The 26,080-nt window shown below is 43.2% G+C and overlaps 1 protein-coding gene across 6 annotated transcripts in view; it reads right to left on the bottom strand.

Annotated features, from left to right (window-relative positions):
- The window catches only part of RABEP1 (rabaptin, RAB GTPase binding effector protein 1), a 103,457-nt gene extending 82,122 nt beyond the window's left edge, over positions 1–21,335 (bottom strand). For 2 of the 6 annotated variants that reach the window (XM_016931337.4, XM_063798254.1), the window contains exon 1: positions 6,096–6,265. Coding sequence is in view for 4 of the 6 variants with exons in the window: in XM_001165310.6 (XP_001165310.1) it covers positions 21,072–21,105 (34 nt within the window). In the remaining 2 variants the exon portion in view is untranslated. Of the gene's footprint in view, positions 1–6,095; positions 6,266–21,071 lie in introns of those variants that run through there. The other 4 variants (XM_001165310.6, XM_001165242.6, XM_001165137.5 and 1 more) reach the window with 4 other exon arrangements.
- Between the last annotated feature and the right edge of the window lie 4,745 nt (positions 21,336–26,080).

Here is a 26,080-nt window from a genome sequence, read left to right as displayed (position 1 = left end):
GAATCTGAACAGTTCCTAAAACTCATATGTCTTATCTTGTTTCTCACTGGATTTTAAAATAAAACTATTGGACAGGCACAGTGGCTCATGCCTGTAATCCTAGCACTTTCAGTGGCCAAGGCAAGTGGATCTCTTCAGGACAGGAGTTCAAGACCAACCTGGTCAATGTGGCGAAACCCTGTCTCTACCAAAAATACAAAAATTAGACGGACGTGGTAGTGCGTGCCTGTAATCTCAGCTACTTGGGGGTCTGAGGCACAAGACTTGCTCGAACCTGGGAGGCAGAGGTTGCAGTGAGCCAAGATCGCACCACTGCATTCCAGCCTGGGTGACAGAATGAGACCCTATCTCAAAAAAAATAAAATAAAATAAAATAAAACTATTAAGTATGGTAGGTATATCCTACCCATCCTACATATTCATTCAGTGAAGTAATACCAAGCCAGAAAAAGTTATATTAAGTAAATACATTATACATAGCACAGTATGAGCTACACAAAAATTATATAGAAAAAAAGACTGTAATGAATATCCAAAATGGCATTCAGAGTAGTAAAAGAATTATGCTGATGAGATTTAAATCAAAAGGCAATGAGATGCTTTATCTTTCTTGTTTTAAGAATTATTTTATTGCTCTACCTCAATCTATTTGCTCATAAAAAAGTATTCATAATTTAATGGTCTTAAAATATTTCAACACAAAAAAAATCATTTTTTAAATTTTGCTCTTAAGAAACTCACAGTCTATAAAATCATTTTTTAAACTACACTTAAGATTTTCCTAGCCAGGCCCAGTGGCTCACATCTATAATCCCATTACTTTGGGAGGCCAAGGTGGGAGGACTGCTTGAGGCCAGGAGTTTGAGACCAGCCTGGGCAACAGAGTGAGATCCCATCTCTACTAAAAATACAAAAATTAGCCAGGTGTGGTTGTGCGTGCCTGTCGCTTGCGCCTGGGAGGTTGAGGCTGCAGTAAGCCAAGATGGCACCACTACACTCCAAAAAAAAAAAAAAAAAGTCTAAAAAATTAAAAAGCTTATAAGGTAACTTTATAGACTAAGGTAAGCTGGCCGGGTGTGGTGGCTCATGACTGTAATCCCAGCATCTTGGGAGGCCGAGGGGGATGGATCGCCTGAGGTCAGGAGTTCGAGACCAGCCTGGCTAATATGGCAAAACCCTATCTATACCAAAAAAACAAAAATTAGTTGGGCATGGTGGTGGACGCCTGTAGTCCCAGCTACTCGGGAGGCTGAGGCTTGAGAATTGCTTGAACTGAGGAGGACGAGGCTGCAGTGAGCTGAGATCGCACAACTGCCCTCCAGCCTGGGCAACAGAGCAAGACTCCGTCTCAAAAAAAAAAAAAAATGTTTTCAGTAACATTCCCCTAAATCTGCTCCCTTAGAGATTTTGGTTCTGCTCTCCAGAATTAGAGAGCAGATTTTCTAGTATCTGAAATTTCACACCCACCGTTTTCTTCTCCAGATTTCTCCTAATCATGATTTCTAAATGCTTCATTATCCAAGTTGCTCACCCTTCAAACTAAACTTAGTCAAAGTTCCACATAAACTATGACAGTCTGATCTAAACACAAAACCAGCATAGAGTCTAATAGAAATATCTCCTTTCTTCAGAGGCCCATACCCTTAACAATGTACGGTAAATCTACTCTAGCTTTTTTGCCACAACCCCATACTGTTATTGTTATCCCATAAGATTAATGTAATCCAACACTGTCCTTAAACCCTTTCCACTTGAACTGCTATTAAACCAAGGCTCCTCTTACAACCTGAAGCTAGTGCAGTTTTAACCATGGCACAGGTGGTTGATTTTTTTTTTTTTTAAACAAAGTTATTGGTTAGGCCTAAGAGACCCTTGGTATATCACCTGAAATCTTGGTGGAGGTTGATATTGATTTATTACTCTAAGTTTGGTATGCAGACTGTTACTGGTCTAAGAATGAGATAAGGAGTTTGTGCCACAACGTAAAATAAACTAAGACACTAAGCACATTGCTTAGTTCTACTGACATTTTTCAATGAAGAAAGCAGTACATGGATTTATATTCTGGTTCAGGTTCCTTGTGCCCTAGAAGACCATTAAAAACAGTTTGTGGACAGGTTACTTTCAGTAGTACTGCTATAGTTGACAACTGCCATATCCATGGCTGTCTATCAATCTTTTGCATAGTCTTCTTACATTTAAAGAAATTTCCATTTTATGAGTTTCAGCTTCCCAAAATAGAAGTCAAATACAAATCCCCAATCTCCCTTAAAACCAGAATGCAGGCACGTGACCCAGCCTCCTCCAATCAAACACACTCAAATGCAACTTCAATTCAGAATAGAGCAGTGTAAAGAAACGAGGTTCCATTCTCATCGCTGTAAGACTTTTAGTCGTGTCCCAGTGGTATAGGTCTAGCTCCTGAATCAGAAATGGTATCAGTCCAAGCAGCAGAGACAATAGCATTAAAGTGAATTTCTATAGGCCAGCAGCACCAGAGGCAAGTTTCCTGTAAGGTCAGTTCTAGAGCAGCTTTTGGGTATTCCTTAAAGTTTAGCATAAAGGAGTGATTCTCCAAGTGTAGCTCTGGGACCACAACATCACCATCACCTGGAAACTTGTGAGAAGTTTTCAGGCCCCATCCCAGGCTTCCCGGAATCAGAAATTCTGGAGATGGGGCCCAGTAACATGCTTTAAGAAGCCCTTTTAGATGCAGGCTAAAGTTTGAGAATCATCTAGAATCTCTCTCCCTTGCCCTCCCAATGACTCTGTAAGCAACTTCATATCTTCTCAAAAATACCTTTTCTGCTTAGACCAGACAGGACAAATTGTTTTGTTTGCAACCAAGAAGCTTGGGCAAAACATACTGTCACTCCCACTACCATACTCTTAAAGACTGCTCATAGGGTGCTAAGCAATGATTAAACAATAATAACAAACATCTACAAGGAATTAACAAGAGTTAGAGGGTAGGAAACAGTTGAAAAATCTGCTTACGATCAACCTGGCTGATTTCATAACATCATATGGGGATGGGGGAGCACATACTGACTTCCTTCTCAAGAGTACAGTATAGAAAGGTCCCCCCGCTTGCACCCCAAGAAAGAGAGAGAAACTTGATCAATACTACCTCAGTAGGGGTGGTCAAGGCTACACATCACTGATAAGCCATGTATGTAACCTTGATGTGACACAAAGAAAACGATACTTTACCCATGTGCTCTTCTTCCCAAGACGCTATGTCAGTCTAATCATGAGAAAAACATCACGCAGATCCCAATTTAGGGACATTCTACAAAATACCTGACCAGTACTTCTTAAAACTGGCAAGATCATCAAACCAAAGTCACAGAAACTGTCACAGTCTAGAGAAGCCTAAGGAGGCCTGGCAACAAAATGTAATGTAACAGCCTTCAAGCTTAACAGAAATGAAAAACTCATGCACTTGAATGCTTAGCTGGGTAGATTTTCCTTGCCATCTAACTGCATATTATACTCTATAAGACCCAGTCATATCTCCTAATATAACCCTCAGTTTTGCCTGGAGTCCAATCAGAGAGAAAAAGCAGTTTAGAAATGAGTGTAGGCCAGGCACGGTGGCTGATGCCTGTAATCACAGCACTTTGGGAGGCCAAGGTGGGCAGATCATGAGGTCAAGAGATCAAGAGCATCCTGGCACACATGGTGAAACCCCATCTCTACTAAAAATACAAAAATTAGCCGGGCATGGTGGCGGGAGCCTGTAGTCCCAGCTACTCAGGAGGCTGAGGCAGGAGAATCGCTTGAACCCAGGAGGCAGAGGTTGCAGTGAGCCGAGATCACGCCACTGCACTCCAGCCTGGCGACAAGGAGAGACTCTGCCTCAAAAAAAAAAAGAAAAAAAAGAAAAGAAAAAAAGAAAAAGAAATGAGTGCAGAGAGCAGCTTGAATAGCCCTGTAAATGAGAAACAAACCCCAATGACAGCAGAGAGGACTGGGTCACAAGGCAAAAATAACACCGTGACTAAAAATGAATTGGAATTCAGAACCACTTAATATAAGGGCAAACAAAACTAACTGAAAACAAACTTCAGTGGCCCTAGGGACTCATTAGCTTACCGCTCAGTACCAAAACTAACTTCCATAATACTAAGTCCTCAATAAAAGATTAAATGATGCCCAGTGTTCTCTGTTTAAGGATAATAGTGATAATAGTGATTTAAGTAAAACTGCTAAAAAAAAAAAAAAAAAAAACCTGCTACACACCTAGTACCCAGACTGTGTTCTCTAAATGACATTCCCCACTAAAAGGAACTAGGGATCCTTAGGAAAAAGGACCGATTCCAAGTCCAGGGCAGGAAGTGTACAAGATAAGCCTGGAACATCTTGTCTGTTAAGGTTATATAAAAAGATTTAGGAGTCAATGTAAAGAGGCCACGCTGGCCAAAAATGAGACAGTTTGGGTATCAGTGTGGTAGGCTGAAACTTCCTCCCACCACACCCCCTCCACACACACACAAGTGCGCACGACAACTGGGGAATATGTGAACACAGAATGGATATTTGGTGTTACTGTTAACTGGTTTTAGGTGTTGTAATACCATTGTGGTACGTTTACACATACACTGAAATATTTCCAAATAAAATCACAGATTCCTAGTTTAAAATCCTGGAGGAGGCCGGGCACAGTGGCTCACGCCTGTAATCCCAGCACTTTGAGAGGCTGAGGCGGGCGGATCACGAGGTCAGGAGATCGAGACCATCCTGGCTAACACGGTGAAACCCCATCCCTACTAAAAATACAAAAAATTAGCTGGGCGTGGTGGCGGACGCCTGTAGTCCCAGCTACTCAGGAGGCTGAGGCAGGAGAAAGGCATGAACCCGGGAGGCGGAGGTTACAGTGAGCTGAGATTGCGCCACTGCACTCCAGCCTGGGCGACAGAGCGAGACTCCGTCTCAAAAAAAAAAAAAAAAAAAATCCTGGAGGAGGTGGGAGTTATACGTGAGACTGGCCATACATTAAGAATCATGACACATGGAAGGTGGTGACTCTACATACTAATCTTTTTAAGTGTTTAAGAAGCTCCATATGAAGATATAACGAGGCATTATGCACATACACACACAATTCACAGTGGAGAACTATTCATAAAGAACATCATAATCTCTGGTTATTACCAGTTCCTCTAATATAAACAGTAATTGGTTTAGAATAGTCTTAAGATTTTTATCATTTACAAGAAAAAAGCCTAATGCAACAAAAAACACCTCTTAGAACCATATTTAATTATACCGTAAAACGAATCAAATTCCCTATATATACTCTTCCCTTGATTGTAACATAGAAAATTTTAAAATGTAGATGTAATTCCTTATCTCCCTACACTTGGGTTATAAAAAGGCTACACATTAGCTATAAACTCTACAGTGGGGGTTACTTATCAGAAGAAAAGTTCTTCTAAATAAATAATAAAAACACAGGGTTATATTTTATTTACAAGGAAAGTTGGCTGCATTATTTATGGGCTTTTCCGAAATAGCAAGGTCATACACAGAGAAGGAACAGAATTTTTAATAAATAGCTATCTGCCTACATGTGGATGAAGGAGATTAACTGTATGTCTCAGGAAGGGAAGACAAGAACCAAGAGGAAAGAGAAGTCTTAAGGAAAGAACGCTGATGTTAATACTTGGGAGGAAACTCTTGATTAAAGCTACAGAAAATGAAATGTGTAATTGAGCTAACAATCAAGTATCCATTGCCTATTTATCAACTATTATATGAGAAGCCATAGAGCATAACAGCTGAGAGCACAGGCTCTGGAATTAAACTAGGGTTTGAATCCCAGCCCTCCCACTAAGCTGGTTCCTTCTCTCCATCTGTAACAACGGGGACTAATAATAGGACTATCTTCTAGCTTTGTAGTAAGGATTAATTCACAAATAGCTCTTCATGGAGTATCAGGCAAGTTATTTTATACACTGGCTCATTAAATTTTCAAACCAAACCATAAAATAGGCATTATCACCCCAGTTACAGATGCAGAAACATTCTAAGATTAAGCTAACCTATTGATATACAGCTAGTAAGTAGCAGAGCTGGATTCAAACACTGACCTGCCTGGTTCCAAGGCCTAGCTGGATTTCCCCATGATTACAGGTGTTTAATAGAGGAGATTCATGAGTCACATGAGCAGAAGTTGTAAACGGTGTAATACCACCTCCTAGGGATGTTCTTCTTTTATGCAGTCACACTGTTCATTTATACGTTGAAATCTGTAAGCAATCTGTATTAATTACAAATTATTTTCCTTTACAATAAAGGCATTATGCTGTTAGGTTTTGGGGTTTTTAAAAAAGTCTTGTGTACAATTTTATATCAGAATGGTAAAGGGGGTATCCTAAAGCATTTTGTCATAAACCAGTGGTTCTCAACTAAAGGTCATTATACAATTTCACCACCAAGAATTTATCCTAAGGAAATAATCATAGATATGTGTAAAGACATAATTGCAAGAATATTGACTGCAGTATCAGTTAAAATTCCAAAACATTCGGAAAAAGTCAATATCTAACAATAGAAAACTAACAAAAAGCTGGGCACAGTGGCTCATGCCTGTAATCCCAGCACTCATGGAAGCTGAGGCAGGCAGATCATTTGAGCCAAGAGTTCGAGACCAGTCTGAGCAACATGGTGAAACCTCTTCTCTACAAAAAAAAAAAAATTAGCCAGATGTGGTGGTGCACACCTGTAGTCCCAGCTGCTCAGAAGGTTGAGGATCAACTGACCCCACGGGGTCAAGGCTACCGTGAGCCATGACTGTACCACTACACTCCAGCTGGAGCTACAGAGTGAGACTTTGCCCACCCCAACCAAAAACAAAAAGAAAATAAAATTGACAAAATAAATTATGCAATAGCTATACAAGTTAAGATGAATCTTGAAAGAGAACATAAATTCTATCAAATGTTCAGAGAATATTTTCTATACTACTTAAACTGTCCTCAACATAGAAAAAAATGAAATGTTTCCCGTTTTACCAAGCTAGTATAATCAAGATACCAAAACCAGGCTGGGCACGGTGGCTCACACCTGTAATCCCAGCACTTTGGGAGGCCAAGGCGGGTGGATTACCTGAGGTTGGGAGTTTGAGACCAGCCTCATCAACATGTAGAAACCCAGTGTACTAAAAATACAAAATTAGCCGGGTGTGGTGGCACATGCTTGTAATCCCAGCTACTTGGGAGGCTGAGGCAGGAGAATCACTTGAACTTTGGAGGCGGAGGTTGTGGTGAGCTGAGATAGCGCCATTGCACTCCAGCCTGGGCAACAAGAATGAAACTCTGCCTCAAACAAACAAAAAAAAGACACCAAAACCCAATGCAGTACCAAAATGGAAAACTACAAGCCAATCTCACTTATGAATATCATCGCAAAAATTCTCGAACCTTAGCAAATCAGACCTAGCTACATACTACAATAACAATCCATCACAACCAGGTTGAGTTCATCTGAAGTGCGCAAAAACTAACATCCAGAAATCCATTAATGCAATCCGTTTTGTTAAACACATCAAAAAGACCTGAGATAATCTCAGTGAATTTTAAAGAAAAGTAAAGCAATTAGAGAGTAAACAGCTATGAGAAACAGACTATCCAATATAAGGATTATCCATGTGCCTGAAGTAGAGAACCCAACAAATGTAACTAAGAAAACAGTAGAAGATTTAAAGGAATAAATAGTCCCAAAAATAAATCAGAACTAAATCTACAAAAAATAAATGATGTGGCAAACAGGCCCACAGAGGAAGAAAGCAGAAAACTGAAGAAACTCAGATCTTTGACATCCTTGAGCAGCTGAACCAAATTTAGAATGCTCTACTTGTGAACGTGTAACACACAGAAAAACTGAATCCTTCACTTTTGAAGCTACTAGGGGTTGGCTTTCCAGTTGGTCTCAGACAGTTATTCCTAATGACACAAAAGAACATATAAAAACTTAAATGTATCAAAAGTATCAAATTTTAAATGTATGTAAACTTTGACAGAACAGGGATTTAGCAGAGGGAAGTATTTGGCTAAATATTTAGAGACACATGTATCAGGATGTTTGCCGCAGTGTCCTTTGAAATAGAAAAAAATAAAAACAATACTTACTAAGAGGGTTAATTAAACCTATTATGGAATCCATACATTAGAATACTATTGTTACATACCATTAAAAATAACTTTTTTTTTTTTTTTTTTTTTGAGACGGAATCTTCCTCTGTTGCCCAGGCTGGAGTACAGTGGCATGATCTCAGCTCACGGCAACCTCCACCTCCTGGGTTCAAGGGATTGTCCTGCCTAAGCCTCTCTCAAATAGCTGGGATTACAGGTGTGCACCACCATGCCTGGCTAATTTTTGTTATTTTTTTTTTTAGTAGAGACGGGGTTTCATCATGTTGGTCAGGCTGGTCTCGAACCCCTGACTTCAGGTGATTTGCCCGCCTCGGTCTCCCAAAGTGCTGGGATTACAGGTGTAAGCCACCGCATCTGTCCTCAAAAATAACATTATTTAATAATACATCATGAACATCTCTTCATTTAAGTGGGAAAAAACATGCTATAAAAGTACTGTAATTTTCTATCAAATTTTTAATTTTTTTTTAACATATTTTATACATATGAAACTCTAAAAAGACAATACCGTTGGCCAGGCACGGTGGCTCACGCCTGTAATCCCAGCACTTTGGGAGGCCGAGGCCGGCAGATCACAAGGTCAGGAGATCGAGACCACCCTGGCTAACATGATGAAACCCTGTCTCTACTAAAAATACAAAAATTAGCCTGGCGTGGTGCCGGGCGCCTGTAGTCCCAGCTACTCGGGAGGCTGAGGCAGCAGAATGGCGCGAACCCAGGAGGCGGAGCTTGCAGTGAGCCGAGATCGCGCCACTGCACTCCAGCCTGGGTGACAGAGCGAGACTCCGTCTCAAAAAAAAAAAAAAAAAAAAGACAATACCGTTTTCCCTCGGTATCTGAGGGAAATTGGTTCCAGGACCTCTCAGATACCAAAATCTGATGATATTCAAGTCCCTTATATAAAACAGTGTAGTATTTGCATATAACTTATGCATATTCTCCCATGTACTTTAAATCACCTCTAAATTAACTTATAATACCTAATACAATGTAAATACTATGTAAATAGTTGTCATACTGCATTTTTTAATTTGTATTTTTATTGTTTTATTGGTTTATTTTCTTGAGTTGGAGTCTCACTGTCACCCAGGCTGGAGTGCAGTGGCGCCACCTCAGCTCACTGCAACCTCTGCCTCCCGGGTTCAAGCAGTTCTCCTGCCTCAGCCTCCTGAGTAGCTGGGATTACAAACGCGTGCCACCACGCCCAGCTGACTTTTGTATTTTTAGTAGACAGGGTTTGTCAGACTGGTCTCGAACTCCTGGCCTCATGATTCCCCTGCCTCAGCCTCCCAAAGGGTTTATTTTCAATCCCCAGATGGTTGAATTCATGAAAGTGGACCCCGCAGATACAGAGGGCTAACTGTATACCAAAGTGTTAATAAACTGTCTTTGCTGACTGTTCACTTTACACTTTTTTTGCATTTTCTTAGTTGTCTGCAATGGGCAATATAAATTTTATCTGTAATTATAAAATAATTATAGAAAGAAAATTAATGACAAATGCAAGATGTGGAAGATCCAACTTGACAAACAGCTCACATAGAAACAACTTAATAATTGAAATGATGTAGAAAAAAATTGGCCACTGTTTAAAAATAAATTTAAACACTAACAACATAAGTTATGAGCGGCTATCTAATTGATTTTGAGACAGAGAACATCTTTGAAAATGTCAAAATATTACCAATAAGTTTGTCCAAGTGAAATTTTAGATTTCTTTATAACAAAAATTATCCCAATGGCCAGATGCAGTGGCTCACACCTGTAATCAAAGAATGTTGGGAAACTGAGGCAGGTGGATCCCTTGAGCCCAGGAGTTTGAGACCAGCCAGGGCAACAAAGGGAGATTCTGTCTGTACAAAAAAATACAAAAATTACCTAGGCATGGTGGCATGTGCCTATAGGGCCCTCAGGAGGCTGAGGTGAGAGGTCAAGGTTACATTGAGCCGTGATCACACCACTGCACTCCAGCCTGGGTGATGGAGAGAGACCCTGTCTCAAAAAAATAAATTACCCCAAAAGCCAAAATAAGACAAACGTGGAAAATACCTGTAAATATCTGTAACAAATAAAAAACAAAGGCCAATGTCTATGAAGATATTATATAGAAAGAGATATATATAGAGAGAAAGATATACAGATTTTTTTTTTTTTTTGAGGGGGGAGACAGAGTTTCCCTCTTATTGTCCAGGCTGGAGTGCAATGGTTCAATCTCGGCTCACTGCAACCTCTACCTCCCAGATTCAAGCGATTCTCGTGCCTCACCCTCCCAAGTAGCTGGGATTACAGGCACGCACCACCACACCCAGCTAATTTTTGTATGTTTAGTAGAGACGGGGTTTCATGTTAGTCAGGCTGGTCTCGAACTCCTGACCTCAAGGGATCCACCTGCCTCAGTCTTCCAAACTGCTGAGATTATAGGCATGAGCCACCACACCTGGCCAATATTTATAAATTAATAAGAAAATGAACAAGGCTCAGCAGCTCATGCCTGTAATGCAAGCACTTTGAGATGCCAAGGCAGGCAGATGGCTTGAGCCCAGAAGTTCAAGACCAGCCTGGGCAACATGGAAAAACCTTATCTCTACTAAAAATACAAAAACTAGCGAGGCATGGTGGTGCATGCCTGTAGTCTCAGCTACTCCAGAGGCTGAGGTGAGAGGATCACCTGAGCCCGGAAAGCAGAGATTGCAATCGGCCAAGATCGCACCATGCCACCAGACTCCAGCCACAGAGCAAGACCCTGTCTCAAAAGCAAATAAATAAAGGCCAGGTGCAGTGGTTCACACCTGTAATCCCAGCACTTTGGGAGGCCAAGGTGGGTGGATCACATGAGGTCAGGAGTTCCAGACCAGCCTGATCAACATGGTGAAACCCTATCTCTACTAAAAATACAAAGTTAGCCAGACACAGTGGCACACGCCTGTAATCCCAGCCACTCGGGAGGCCGAGGCAGAACTGCTTGAACCCAGGAGGTGGAGGTAGCAGTGAGCCAAGATCGCGCCACTGCACTACAGCTTGGTAACGAAGCGAAACTCCATCTCAAAAAAAAAAGTAAATAAACTAAAAATTTAATAAGAAAGGGGTAAAGGACATCATGAGGCAATGCACACAAAAAAATGGCCAATATATATATTTTTTAAAAAAATCAAAAACAAAAAAAGGAAAAAAAATGAACAAAAGCCAATCATACTAAAACTGCAACAAATATCAGTCAGATACCATTTTTAGGCCTTGCCTATTGGCAAGAACACTTTAAGTCTATACTTCACGTTGACAAGGATGAAGTGAGACTAACAGACATCGTCAGCACTAAGAAGAAATGTAAACTAGAACTGGCTTTCTAGAAAGCAATTTGGCAATATATACCAAAATGTCATACTTCAGATCCAGAACACTCTAGGAAATAAAGATGAGATCAAAGATTAATGTACGAGAATGTTGTTTCCTATGTAATTATTAATAGCGAGAATTTATAAATGATCAAACTGGCAGTAATAGGAAAATGATACATTTATATGATGAATCAGACTTATCACCACTTTTGAGACAGAGTATCGCTCTTTCCCCCAGGCTGGAGTGCAGTGGCTCAATCTCAGATCACTGCAAACTCCACCTCCCAGGTTCAGATGACTCTCTCCTGTCTCAGCCTCTGGAGTAGCTGGGATTACAGGCGCACACCATCAGGCCTAATTTTTGTATTTTTAGTAGAAACGGAATTTCGCCATGTTGGCCAGGCTGGCCTCAAACTCCTGACCCAAGTGATCCACCCACCTCAGACTCCCAAAGAGCTGAGATTACAGGCGTGAGCCACCGCAACTGGCCAAAACCACTAATAAAACAACACAAAACAAAAAAACTTACAACACAGGGAAACTGTTCACATCACAACCAAATGAAAATGGCAGAATGCAAAACCACATGTGCAATATGATCAATTGTTTTAAAATATTTTTATTTGTAGATATAAAAATTAATTAAAAATGTAGAATAAAAAAATAAAGGACAGAATTATGTGTAAGTCTAGTTTTCTTTTTTTTTAAACGGAGTCTCGCACTGTCGCCCGGGCTGGAGTGCAGTGGCGCGATCTTGGCTCACTACAACCTCTTAGCCTCCCAGGCTCAAGCAATTCTCCTGCCTCAGCCTCCCAAGTAGCTGGGGTTACACGCGCCCACCACCACGCCCAGTTAATTTTTTGTATTTTTAGTAGAGACGAGGTTTCACTCTGTTGGCCAGGCTGGTCTCAAAGTCCTGACCGCGTGGTCCACCCACTTCAGGCTCCCAAAGTGCTAGGATTACAGGCATGAGCCACCACGCTCAGCAAGTCTAGTTTTCTTTTACACTTTGTACTTTATGATCAGAAAATTGGAGCCTTAATTTTGCCTTTTTAAAAATGATCAAAGTTTACTAAGCTAAAACTGGCCTGAGGGATAGCTAGAATGAAAATAGTCACGGCAACCTGGATTCTAGGCAAGTTACTAATTTGTATAGCCTCAATTGTGAAAGTGTTAATACTACCTTTAAAGAATCAGAAGGATTAAAAAATATAATTAATGCATCCAAGTCTGGTGGCACACACCTGTAATCCCAGCACTTTGTAGGCCGAGGTGGGCAGATCATTTGAGGCCAGGAGTTCAGCACCAGCCTGGGCAACATGTTGAAACCCACTCTCTACTAAAACTAGAAAAAAATTAGTCAGGCTGGGTCATGAGCACGGAGTAATTCCAGCTACTCCAAAGGCTGAGATAAAAGGATCACTTGAACCCGGGAGGCCAAGGTTGCAGTCAGCTAAGATAGCGGCACTGCATTTTAGCATGGGCAACAGAGAAAGCCTCTATCTCAAAAAATAATAATAAATATTATTATTTAAATTAATATGCACTTAATGCATTAATTTAATTGTAAAGATGTTCATAATATATGCTCTCTTGAGCTTATAAACGCAACAGATATTTTTTAAGTCCTTTTTTTAAACAAGAGAGGGAAGCACAGTGGGTGCACTTAACGTACTCATTCCAAATTTTTTCTGAATGAATAAATACTTAAGAATAATCAAGGAGGCCGGGCGCGGTGGCTCACGCCTGTAATCCCAGCATTTTGGGAGGCCAAGGCGAGTGGATCACGAGGTCAGGAGAGCGAGACCATCCTGGCTAACACGGTGAAACCCCGTCTCTACTAAAAATACAAAAAAATTAGCCGGGTGTGGTGGCGGGCGCCTGTAGTCCCAGCTACTTGGGAGGCTGAGGCAGGAGAATGGCGTGAACCCAGGAGGCGGAGCTTGCAGTGAGCTGTGATCGTGCCACTGCACTCTAGCCTGGGCGACAGAGCGAGACTCCGTCTCAAAAAATAAATAAATACTTCTATAAAGACAATATTCAAATTAATGACTACATAAGAAGAGAACATCAAACTTCAGTGGATAAAAACCTAGCATATGATAAATGGAGATATTTTAGAAATTAGAGCCCTTAAGATTCAAAAGCAATTCTCTCCACAGAAAGCCAGGTAAGACATGAAAATTAAAGGCCATTACCTAATTCCAGGCTACTGTGTGTTTTGATATCAGAGTGACAAAGACAGTGGATAAGTGCAGGGCTTTTGTTTTTCAGATTAAGTATCTCTGCTAGTTCAAAGGTTGGGAGATTTACCAAGTTATAATTTACAAACAAAAACATGAACTATTGAATAAACGTTAAGACAACTATCTATCTATTCAGAAAAAAAAATAAAGGGTGCTCTGACAGCCCTGGAAGCGAGACTGTTCCTTATGTCTACTAGTCTTGTATTCTTTAGGGTTTTCTTTTGTCTTAGTGGGTGATCTCCAGTTTAGTTAATAATTCTTTATATTAAACTTCTCTAATTTAAAAATAAATAAATTGCAAATGGATTGGACTACAAAATATAAAAAACAACCACAAGTGTTGAAAATGATAAGGTTTTTTCTCTTTAAATACACATGAGAGTTGGGGAGGTCTTCCTCAGCGAAATAAGAAACCCAGAAACCATGAATTTTTTTTTAAAAAAAGGTCAGATCTACATAAAAATTAAAGCTTTCTGCATAACAAAAAATTTTTAAAACGAGGTAAATGACAAACTGTGACACCAAAATTTGCAATACATACCAAAGGGCTAATATAATTTACAAAGAGCTCCTCCAAATTACTGAGAAAAGGACAACCCAATGGAAAAATGGGAAACAGATACAAACAGACAAGCCACAAAAGAAAGAAAGATGTGAAACAGCAACTCAAAGTAGAAGAGAAAAGGAAGAAGAGGAAGAAGAAGAAGAAAGGGAGGGAGGAAGGGAGGGCAAGCAAAAAAAGAAAAAAATGAAAGAAAGAAAAAAAGGGATGGAAGGAAGGAAGCAAGCCAGCCAGCCAATAAACAAAGAGGCCATAATTAATAGAATTCCTATCCTGGAAGTGCAAATTAAAAAGCCACACTCAACCAGGCACAGTGGCTCACTCCTATAATCCCAGCACTGGGGGAGGCCAAGGAGGGTGGATAAATTGAGAACAGGAGATCAAGACCAGCCCGGCCAACATGGTGAAACCCTGTCTCTACTAAATATACAAAAAAATGAGCCAGGTGTAGTGGTGCACGCCTGTAATCCCAGCTACTTGAGGGGCTGAGGCACGAGAATCGCCTGAACCTGGGAGGCAGAGGTTACAGTGAGCAGAGATCACACCACCGCACTCCAGCCTGGGCAACACAGCAAGACTTGGTCTCAAAAAAATAAAGAAAAGAAATAAAATAGGCCAGGCGCAGTGGCTCACACCTGTAATCCCAGCACTTTGGGAGGCCAAGGCGGATGCATCACCTGAGGTCAGGAGTTAGAGGCCAGCCTGACGAACATGGCGAAACCTCATCTCTACTAAAAATATAAAATTAGCCGAGCATGGCAGCACATGCCTGTAATCCCAGCTACTTGGGAGGCTGAGGCAGGAGAATCACTTGAACCTGGGAGGTAGAGGTTCCAGTGAGCCGAGATAGTGCCACTGCACTCTAGCCTGGGCGACAGAGCGAGATCCCATCTCAAAAATAATAATAAATAAAATAAAATAAAAGGCCACACATCATCTACCTGCTTAAAACCCTTCAGTGGGTTCCCGTACACCTCTAAGGAAAAAGACCCCTCAGGCCAGCCCATACCTACTCCTCTACCCAGGCACAGTGACCTTTCTTCAGTTATGTTACTCGTTCTGCATCCTCCAAAAACCGGAGTCCTGCTCATCCATCAGATCTCGGCTCCAGGACTACTTCATCAAAAGCCTTTACTGACCTCTGTATATTGGTCAAATAAGTCAGTTATAGGCATTCATAGCATTGTGTTCATCTAGTTGCTCAGGCCAAACACCTTTGAGTAATCCTTGACTACTCAGTTTCTTTTGCATCCCATATTCAATCCGTCAGCAAATCCTGTTGGCCATACTTTCAAAATATAACCTCCATCCTGGTCCAAGCTTCAACATCTTTTTTCTGGATTCATACCTCCCTATTACTCCACTGCCAATCCAGCAGCCAGAGTGATTTTTTTTTTTTTGAGACAGGGTCTTACTCTGTCACCTAAGTGGGAGTGAAGTAGCAAGATCACAGCTCACTGCAGCCTCGACCTCCCAGGCTTAGGTGATCCTCCCACCTCAGCCTCCTGAGTAGCTGGGACTAGAGGCACAGGCCATCACACCCGGCTAATTTTTTGTAGAGATGCGGTTTTGCCATATTGCCCAGGCTGGTCTCAAACTCCTGGGCTCAAGCAATCCACCCACCTAGGCCTCCCAAAGTGTTGAGATTACAGGTATGAGACAACACCACGCCCGCTCAGTGTTTTGGGTTTTTTTTTTTTTGCGACAGAGTCTCACTCTGTTGCCCAGGCTGGAGCACGGTGGCATGATCTTCGCCCACTGCAACCTCCACCTCCCAGGTTCAAGCAATTCTCCTGCCTCAGCCTCCCAAGTAGCTGGGATTACAGGCGCGTGCCACCATGTCTGACTAATTTTTGTATTTTTAGTAGAGATTGGGTTTCACCACGTTGGCCAGGCTGGTCTGGAACTCCTGACCTCAGGTGATCCACCTGCCTCAGACTCCCAAAGTGCTGGGATTACAGGCGTGGGCCTGTATACTGTTTGTCAGGCACAATTCTAGGCATGAGCCACCTCGCCTGTAATCCCAGCACTTTGGCCCAGAGTGATTTTTTTAAAACATAAGTGAGATCACATCATTCCTCTGTTCAAAGCTTTTCAATGGTTCCCCATAGTGAAAACCAATCTTTGCAATACTTCTAGGGCCCAAGAAGATCTGCCTCCACCTCGTTACCTCTCTGACCTCATATCCTACTACACTCTTGCCCCAGGCCCCGTAACATCATTCCAGCCACACTGACCTCCATGCCGTTCCTCAAACATGCCAGACATGCTTCCGCCCTCAAGGCATATGCAAAAACTGATCCCTGCCTAGAACACCCTTCCACCAGATATCCTCAAGGCTAACTCCTCTATCTACTTCAAGTCTTTGCACAAATGTCATCTTCTCAATAAAGCTGCCTGACCAGCCTATTTAAAACCAGCCCCACCCCCTTCCCTTTATCCTGCTCTGTTTTCTTTTTTCCATTGCACTTATCATCTAACAACCCATATCATTTGCTTACGTTTGTTGTTTAATATCCGTTTCTCCCACACTAGGGCAGGGTTATTTATTATCTATATTGCGCACTGATGTATTCCAAATGCCTAGAATTGTGCCTGACAAACAGTATGCATTCATATTAGATGAATAAGTAGTTTTGTGTGTGTCTATAGGATTATCTAATTAATGGCTGAATGATTCACTACCTGGGAAAGGGACTGGGTCTGGTTTTGTTCATCACTGTATTTCCTAGATCCTAGCATAGGATTCGGCATAGAATAGGCACACAAATACTTGTTAATTGAACAATACAACTCTTTTTTTTTTTGAGACAGAGTCTCACTCTGTCCCCCAGGCTGGAGTGCAGTGGCACGATCTCGGCTCACTGCTCACTCCACCTCCCGGGTTCAAGCGGTTCTTCTGCCTCAGCCTCCTGAGTAGCTGGGACTACAGGTGCGCACCACCACACCCGGCTAACTTTTGTATTTTTAGTAGAGATGGGGTTTCACCATATTGGCCAGGCTGGTCTTGAACTCCTGACCTTGTGATCCATCTGCCTTGGCCTCCCAAAGTGCTGGGATTACAGGCATGAGCCACCATGCCCGGCCAAACAATATCACTTTTTTTAATCAAAAGACACAAATTTAAAACAAATGACATCATCCAGAGCTTGTAGGATTACAGGGGAAATCCACCTGCCATATATCGTTGGCAAGTATGTAAATTGATGCCTTTGAGAGTAAGCTAGCAACAGGTATTAAAATTTAAACCACTCGGAACTCATGCCCTTTATTTAATTCACTAGTCTTACAGAAGTAAAAGAGTACCTTAAAAAATATGCACAAGGACATCCATTACAACACTGCTTATAAAATAATTAAAATTTGAAAACAATCTACTTGCCCCACAATAGGGAAATAGGCCACAAATCATGCCTGGTACATGCATATGACAAGATCGTCTTTAAGAAGAATGAAGAAGGCCTACAACACTGACCTGGAAGTAGTCCATGATCTAGTACATAAGCCAGATGGCATGGATTTGAATCCTGCTCCCCCACTTAATAGCTGTATAACACAGGCACGTTTCTTTAACTTCTCTGTGCTTCAGTTTCCTCATCAAGAAAATAGAAGCAGTAATATTCAATAGTACCATTGCTATGAAGATTTCCTAAGATAATGCCTATAGTGTTTGCAGAACATTACATGGCCATATAACTATGAGTATATAATATGATAGCTAACATTTATTAAGTGAGATAGGGAAGTTGCAGACTTATGTATGTAAAGCATGTCCTTCAGGGGTAAAAGGTAGCATGTCTGTGTAACTAACAGGAAACAATCAGGAATCCAGCCTGGCCAACATGGCAAGAATAAAAAATAATGAAGTAGGCTGGGTGCAGTTGCTCATGCCTGTAATCCCAACACTGAGAGGCCAAGATGGGAGAATCACTTGAGCCCAGGGGTTCAAGACCAGACTGGGCAACACAGTGAGACCCTCTCTACAAAAGAAAAAAAAAAAAAGAAAAAAAGTGAAGTAAAACCAGAGCAAATGCTTCAAAGATATAGTTGAACTTAGATTAAAAGAAATACTAAAATTAGAAAATTTTCATTTTTGAATTCTCAAGGGAAAACAGATCAACTGAAATTTCTTTAACTATTAAAATTACCTGTATTCCAAATAAGTAAACTAAGATGCAGTATCAAAAACCCCAAACTTTTTTTAACTTACAAAATAATTACAATGAATAAAATGATTACATTTCATCCCTTCAATTTACACACAAATCGATTTTCCTAATCTACCATATGGCCATGAAAAACAGACTATATATATATATATTTTTTAAAAGTCATCAAAGACAATCGCTTCTGAAACAGGATAAAACAAGATAAAGTCAAAGACTAAGCAGTTAGTTATCTTTCACCACCAGTTTGACACAAAAGAATTCTGGCGATTTTTTTTTTTTTAATCAGCAGGACTAGGAAATTCAAACGTGCCTAAAGCTAAAATGGTCTACATGAGTTCAGCTAAAGATACAAATTAAATCCCCAAAAGCCGGACTCACGGGCTCACACCTACAATCCTAGCACTTCAGGAAGTGTAGGCAGGTGGATCCCTTGAGTTCAGGAGTTTGAGACCAGCCTAGGCAACATGGCAAAACGCCGTATCTACAAAAATACAAAAATTAGCTGGGAATAGTGGCATGCACCTGTAGTCACAGCTACTTGGGAGGCTGAGGTGGCAGGATTGCTTTGACCCCAGGAGGTCGAGGCTGCAGTGAGCCAAGATCGCGCCACTGCTCTCCAGCCTGGGCAACAGAGTGAGATACTGTCTCAAAGAAAAAAAAAAAAATTAAAATCCCCAAGATGAACTTCTAAGGCACTGACACAAGGCACTCAAACGTACCAAATTATCTCTCTCCTACTGTAAAAAGTAGCCATGGCTACCTACATTAATTTAAAATAAAAATTGCAATCTATGCAAACTAAATCTCATCCTAGAGTCACAAGATTTGAGAAATAGGAAAGAAACCTGAACTAAAATACCAAGAATACAAGATTTCCTAAAGCTAGTTTTCCCTAGCCTTTTTCAAGTGCTTAGTCACTTCTGCCTATTTACAAGGAAGACCATTTCATATCTTGAAAGAGGCAGGGAATTTTGATTCCAGACGGTCATGTCACCTGAGCTGCCCTAGACGTTTCTTTCCATGCAACTCAAGAGAAGGCAGCAGCCAGCTATGCATACCTACCACTCCTGTTCAGAACCACAAGCTCTCTGTATCTTGCCTCTGTGTGCAGTAACAAAGTGGGATTGTGGAAGAACAAAGTTTTCTTGCCTGACACCAAATGCAAAAGGTGATCATTAAAATGCAGCCTGAAGACATCCCAGTTTCCTCTCTCTGACAGCCCACCAAAAATGCTTCCCTTCCCTTCTCCTGGAACAGAAACAGCAAAGCAGGTTCTTATAAAAGTCTAAATGCTTACTGGACATCTCCCCTTAGGCAAGCAACAACACCCAAAACTACAGGCTAACAGGCTCTGAAGCACATTTCCCAGAGAGCAGCCAGAACCTTAAAATCTGATAACATGGTTTCAAGTTCCCCAAAGGCAAGAATAAAAAGTAAGGGTTTCACGAAAGGTTATTTTGAGACAACCCCAAGGAAAGCCAAGTTTTAAAGTACCTACTCCGTACCAAGCCCCTTTTCCCAACATTCTACTCTACTCACACTTAAAGATGCTAAGCACACACGCTGATTATAGAAATACACCAGAAAGAACTTTCACAACTGGATACAGTGGGACCTTGGAAAAGCCCAAGCACACTATTTCCAAACATCAATTCTAGGTGGTAAAACCTGGAACCATGTAGTCAATCTGTGAAGCACAGCTTAGTCCAATTTCCCAGAAGGTCACGAAGGGCTCTGACAACCAACTTTGATTATTTAGGATGGGGCCCTTTTTTCAAGAATATAAATGACACATTTCTTCGACTTCACTTTTTTTTTTTAGTTCCACAAGCAAATATCTTCAAGTAGTGCAAGTAGGCCTCAGCATTCTCAAACACTATTCTCATTATTCCTAATACCTCCATAATAGTATTATTGTATATACACATTCGTGTTGCTATTTTTATAGATAAAATATAAAGGCATGAATTAACCTCTTGGTTAATTCGTGGGTGAGAATACTGAGGCTCAACGAGGCTAAGAAATGAGCCCAGAGCTTGCTGGTTAAGAATACAGGTCCTCTAGACTCCCAGGCCCCAACACTTAACCATTAAGCCACACTGCCATTCAGGGAATGCTACTAAATCCAGTTACTGCACACAACTACTTTCAGCTCACATAACTGGGTGCAAAGAGTTCTATAGCAAGGATTGGGGCGGCAGGGAGGGTACACTATCTAAGATTTTTTTTCTTTAACGAATATAGCACATGTTCCCGATTTCCATCCTCCCCCACGGGCAGAACCCACGTGCCGGTCCCCCGCTACCCAGAACCGCTCCCTCCCCACACTACCCCACGCTACCCAGCAGCCTCCCCACACCCTTCCCTCTGCCCTCCCGCAAGCGCTGCACCCGCGCCTCCCGCCCCCTCCCCAGCGACGGCAGCCGGGGCGCCCGCGCCGCCCTCGCGCGCCGCAGCCCGCGCGCCCCCGCCTCCGCCCGGCGGGGTCACCCCCGGGGCCTGCGCGCGCCCTTGCCGCCGCCTGCCCGCCCCGAAATCCTCCCGCGACGCCGACGCCGGGCAGGCCGCGCCCGCCGCGCCTGCCATGGTGGGCGCCTCACCGTCAGGCTGGGAAGCCGGGCCCGGCTGCGCCATGACCAGGCGGCCGGCCTCGGGGAGCGGGGATGGGCGGGGAAGCGGCGTCCCGGGCTCCGGCGGGCTCAGCTGGCGGAGGAGGCGTCAACCGAGCCGCCGCCGCCGCCGCCCAGAGAGGAACCGCTAAGGCTGGATCCGCCGGCGCCGCCACAGCCGCGGGCAGAGACGGACCCGACCGCCGACCTCCGCCTCCTCATCCTGACAGCGGGAAATAAGCAGTGCGCAGGCGCAGGGGGATGGGGCGGCACGTGACGTTGGCCCGAGGGGAGGGGCGGGGCCTCGGGAGCGCGGAGGGAGCGCCGGGGAGGGGAGGGTTTCGGCCAGCTGGGCGCCTGACCCAGCGGCACGGGGAGGCCGAGTGCCGAGCGGAGCTGGAGAAGAGGGGCTGCAGTAGAGGCCTGGCCTCTCGAAGGTGCCGGTCCCGGTTCTCCACCCCAGCACAGTGAGGGGGAAAAAAAAAAATGAATAAGAGAGGAGGACCGATGGCGGGGTGCAGTTCCAGCCTCTACCTCTTCTAGCTTTGCGACCTTGGGAGAGTCACTTCACCTCTTGGAATTTTTATCAATATAATGGCTAAGAAAAGTTTAAACGAGGTAATAAAGTATGAAGAACTGTTTCCGACAGTACTGGGCCTGGACCCCAGGTCTTCTGATGCAGAGGCCAGTATACTATCCATTCAGCAAATACGTTTGGGTTTTCAGTCGTGATAGATGCTGGAGATACAGCCAGGTACAGACCCTGCACTCATGGCAGGAAAGGAGAAATCATATACACAAAGTGTGGCCCTTATACTTGGGCCCCTGGGCCCTATACTTTAGGAACTCCCCTCTAATCACCACTCCCCGTCTGATTTCGACACCTGGAGAGCCCCATGCCAAGGAGGTAGTTTAAAAAGCTTTTTTTTTTTTTTTTTTTTGGAGATAGAGTCTCACTCTGACACCCAGGCTGGAGTGCCATGGTGCGATCTCGGCTCACTGCAACCTCTGCCTCCCGGGTTCAAGCAATTCTCCTGCCTCAGCCTCCCGACTAGCTGGGACAACAGGCGCACGCCACCACACCCGGCTAATTTTTGTATTTTTAGTAGAGACGGGGTTTCACTATGTTGGTCAGGCTGGTCTCAAACCCTTGACCTCGTGATCCGCCTGCCTCAGCCTCCCAAAGTGCTGGGATTACAGGCGTGAGCCACCGCGCCCGGCCTAAAAAGCTATTTTGAAATCAGAGAGGAGCATCAGGAATTATGTACATTTTAAGACCCAGCAATCCCACCCCAGGATGAGGGAGTCCACAGGGTTTGGCACTTCAGGACCAAGTTCTGAATACTTGTGGCCCCAGAATTCCCTTTCCAGATGGCTGAAGCTGTGGTCTCTTTCCCAGATCCATTCTCTCTATGGCAGAGTCTAGACATCCCTAAAAGAAGCTAAAGTGAAAGCATAAAGAATGAGTTCATGTCCTTTGCAGGGACATGCATGAAGCTGGAAACCATCATTCTCAGCAAACTAACAGAGGAAAAGAAAACCAAACACCGCATGTTCTCACTCATAAGTGGGAATTGAATAATGAGAACACATGGACACAGGGAGGGGAACATCACACACCGGGGCCTGTGGGGGGTGGGGGGAAGGGGAGGGAGAGCATTAGGACAAATACCTAATGCATGCGGGGCTTAAAACCTAGATGACGGGTTGATAGATGCAGCAAACCACCATGGCACATGTATACCTATGTAACAAACCTGCACGTTTAACACATGTATCCAAGAATTTAAAGTATAATACAAAAATAATAATAGGCCGGGCACAGTGGCTCACGCCTGTAATCCCAGCACTTTGGGGGACTGAGGCAGGTGGATCACGAGATCAGGAGTTCAAGATCAGCCTCTCCAAGATGGTGAAACCCCATCTCTACTAAAAATACAAAAAATTAGTCGGGTGTGGTGGCAGGCGCCTGTACTCCCAGCTACTCGGGAGGCTGAGGCAGAGAACTGCTTGAACCCAGAAGGCGGAGGTTGTAGTGAGCCAAGATCGCACCACTGCCAGCCTGGGCGACAGATCGAGACTCCATCTCCAATAATAATAATAATAATCAGAAAATCCACTAATTAGAATCAGTTTCTACTTTCTTTAAATCATTTGTTTTAAATAAGGTATACTTTTATTAAAATGATTATTTCTCATTGAAAAAAAGGGGGGCTAAAGGGCAGCTTTGTTTTATTTTAAGGGGGTGACACGACACTTGGGTGTTTGAGCTCCTATGTCCACAGATCCCTCATGGTGCAGGACAGAGGTGAGAAAAGAAGGCAAGTGAACCAAGAGACAATAGTTGGGCCAGGGCCTGTGCTGCTTTCGCCACCTCATTCATGGGCATAACTCCCAGGAGCCCAGGAATTCTAAATTTAAACCTGGTCTTCCAGGTCTTAAACAGGTAGATTTGTCCAAGTAGAAGAATAGACTGTATTAAGGTTAGCGGTTAATTGGAGTAGTTTGTAATTTTATTTTATTTTATTATTTATTTAATTTTTGGAGACGGAGTCTCTCACTCTATTGCCCAGGCTGGAGGGCAGTGGCACCATCTCAGCTCACTGCAACCTCCACCTCCCGGATTCCAGTGATTCTCCTGCCTCAGCCTCCTGAGTAGCTAGGATTATAAGCGTGTGTCACCACGCCCAGTTAACTCTTGTAATTTTAGTAGAGACAGGGTTTCACCGTGTTAGCCCGGCTGGTCTTGAACTCCTGACCTCAAGTGATCTACCCACCTCGGCCTCCCAAAGTGCTGGGATTACAGGTGTGAGCCACCACGTCCAAACTGGTTTGTAATTTTAAATAATTTAGGTATCTATTTGTACTTTTGCCCCAGGTCCTGCCATCGTTAGGGGAGAGCCAAAATACAGACTCGAGTTTTTTGAGCAGTTAATGTCTCCCAAATGGCTGGTGTGCATTTGAGAGAGCAAGCAGGGTCTCCCCAACACCCTGCCCAACCCCCCATAAATGATTTTCCTGGATGAGCAAATCCATGCTTACCAGGAAGACCTTTGGCCAGGATAGGGCAGCCCAGTGCATCCTCTGTATTGTTGTGATGACTAACACGAGGCATAAGCCATAAAGATAGCAGATGCGGCCAGGTGTGGTGGCTCACGCCTGTAATCCCAGCACTTTGGGAGGCCGAGGCGGGCAGATCATTTAAGGTCAGAAGTTCAAGACCAGCCTGACCAACATGGTGAAACCCTGTCTCTACTAAAATACAAAAATTAGCCAGGCGTGGTGTTGGGCACTTACAATCGGGAGGCTGAGGCAGGAGAATTGCTTGAACCCAGGAGGTCCAGAGGTTGCAGTGAGCCAAAATTGCGCCACTGCACTTCAGCCTGGGCAACAGAGCAAGACTCCCTCTCAAAAAAAAGAAATAAATAAAAATAAAATAGAAGGGGCTCCTTCCAGTGAGAGAGTGGCAAATTTATTGCCATTGATAATGAGGCTTGAATCCAGGCCCTCAAGTCAAGGTCCCTCAGAAATGGTCAGGCATATGATTGGGACACCTAGGGCTCTCCATGTGAAGGAAGTAGTTAAAAAGCCATTTTGAAATCAGATAGGAGCATCAAGAATATTGAACATTTTAGTATTTTTAGGTAAACCCTAAGACCCAGCAATTCCACCCCTAGGAATATATTTTAGGAAAACAAATGTATGCTCAAAGTCTTTATTAAGTATAAAAGATGTGATTCTTATGTTCTGAAGGAAATTGGGAATAAGACATAAACACATGAAATAATTAGTTACCAATGACATTGCCCATGTGCCCCAGGAGACACACGAATATTCACAGTGGCATAGTTCATAATACCATAAATAAAGGACTCATATGTTCATCAACAGTGGACTAGATTTTTAAAAAGTTTTAACATACAGGGCATCATGGCGGGTGCCTGTAGTCCCAGCTACTGGAGAGGCTGAGGCAGGAGAATGGCGTGAACCCAGGAGGCGGAGCTTGCAGTAAGCCAAGATCACACCATTGCACTCCAGCCTGGGCGACAGAGCGAGACTCTGCCTCAAAAAAAAAAAAAAGTTTTAACATACAATGGAATATTCTACAGCAATGAAAATGAACAAACTGGCCAGGTGCGGTGGCTCACGCCTGTAATCCCAGCACTTTGGGAGGCCCAGGCGGGTGGATCACAAGGTCAAGAGATTGAGACCATCCTGGCCAACATGGTTGGCTCTACTAAAAATACAAAAATTAGCTGGGTGAGGTGGCATGCACCTGTAATCCCAGCTACTCGGGAGGCTGAGGCAGGAGAATCGCTTGAATCCAGGAGGCGGGGGTTGCAGTGAGCTGAGATCGAGATCATGCCATTGCACTTGAGCCTGGCGAGAGAGCAAGATTCCATCTCAAAAAAAAAAAAAAGAAAAAAGAAAAGAAAATGAACAAACTAAAGCCACATATTTAATGTAGATGCATCTCACAAACCTAATTTTGAGAAAAATAAGAAAATTATACAATACTTAGAACCTGATTTCACTTGCATAAAGTTCCAAAACAGACAAAACTAAACATTATGCATACATAGTTGGTAAACGATAAAGATAGGAAGAAAACCAGTATCGCAGAAATCATGACAGTAGTTCCTGGACCAGGGAGGGACAGGTATGAAAACCATAGACTTGGCGTAGTTTAGGTGAGAAAGATTTGGGTGTGGCCAGGCGCAGCGGCTCACGCCTGTAATCCCAGCACTTTAGGAGGCCGAGGTGGGCGGATCACCTGAGGTCGGGAGTTCGAGACCAGCCTGACCAACATGGAGAAACCTCGTCTCTACTAAAAATACAAAATTAGCCAGGCGTGGTGGAGCATGCCTGTAATCCCAGCTACTCGGGAGGCTGAGGCAAGAGAATCGCTTGAACCTGGGAGGCGGAGGTTGTGGTGAGCTGAGACTGCGCCATTGCACTACAGCCTGGGCAACTAGAGCGAAACTCTGTCTCAAAAAAAA

This window comes from Pan troglodytes, chromosome 19 (assembly GCF_028858775.2).
Source record: "Pan troglodytes isolate AG18354 chromosome 19, NHGRI_mPanTro3-v2.0_pri, whole genome shotgun sequence".
Classification (NCBI taxonomy): Eukaryota; Metazoa; Chordata; class Mammalia; order Primates; family Hominidae; genus Pan; species Pan troglodytes.
Note: the sequence above shows the minus strand (reverse complement) of the source record. Positions and strands in the feature narration are given on the sequence as shown.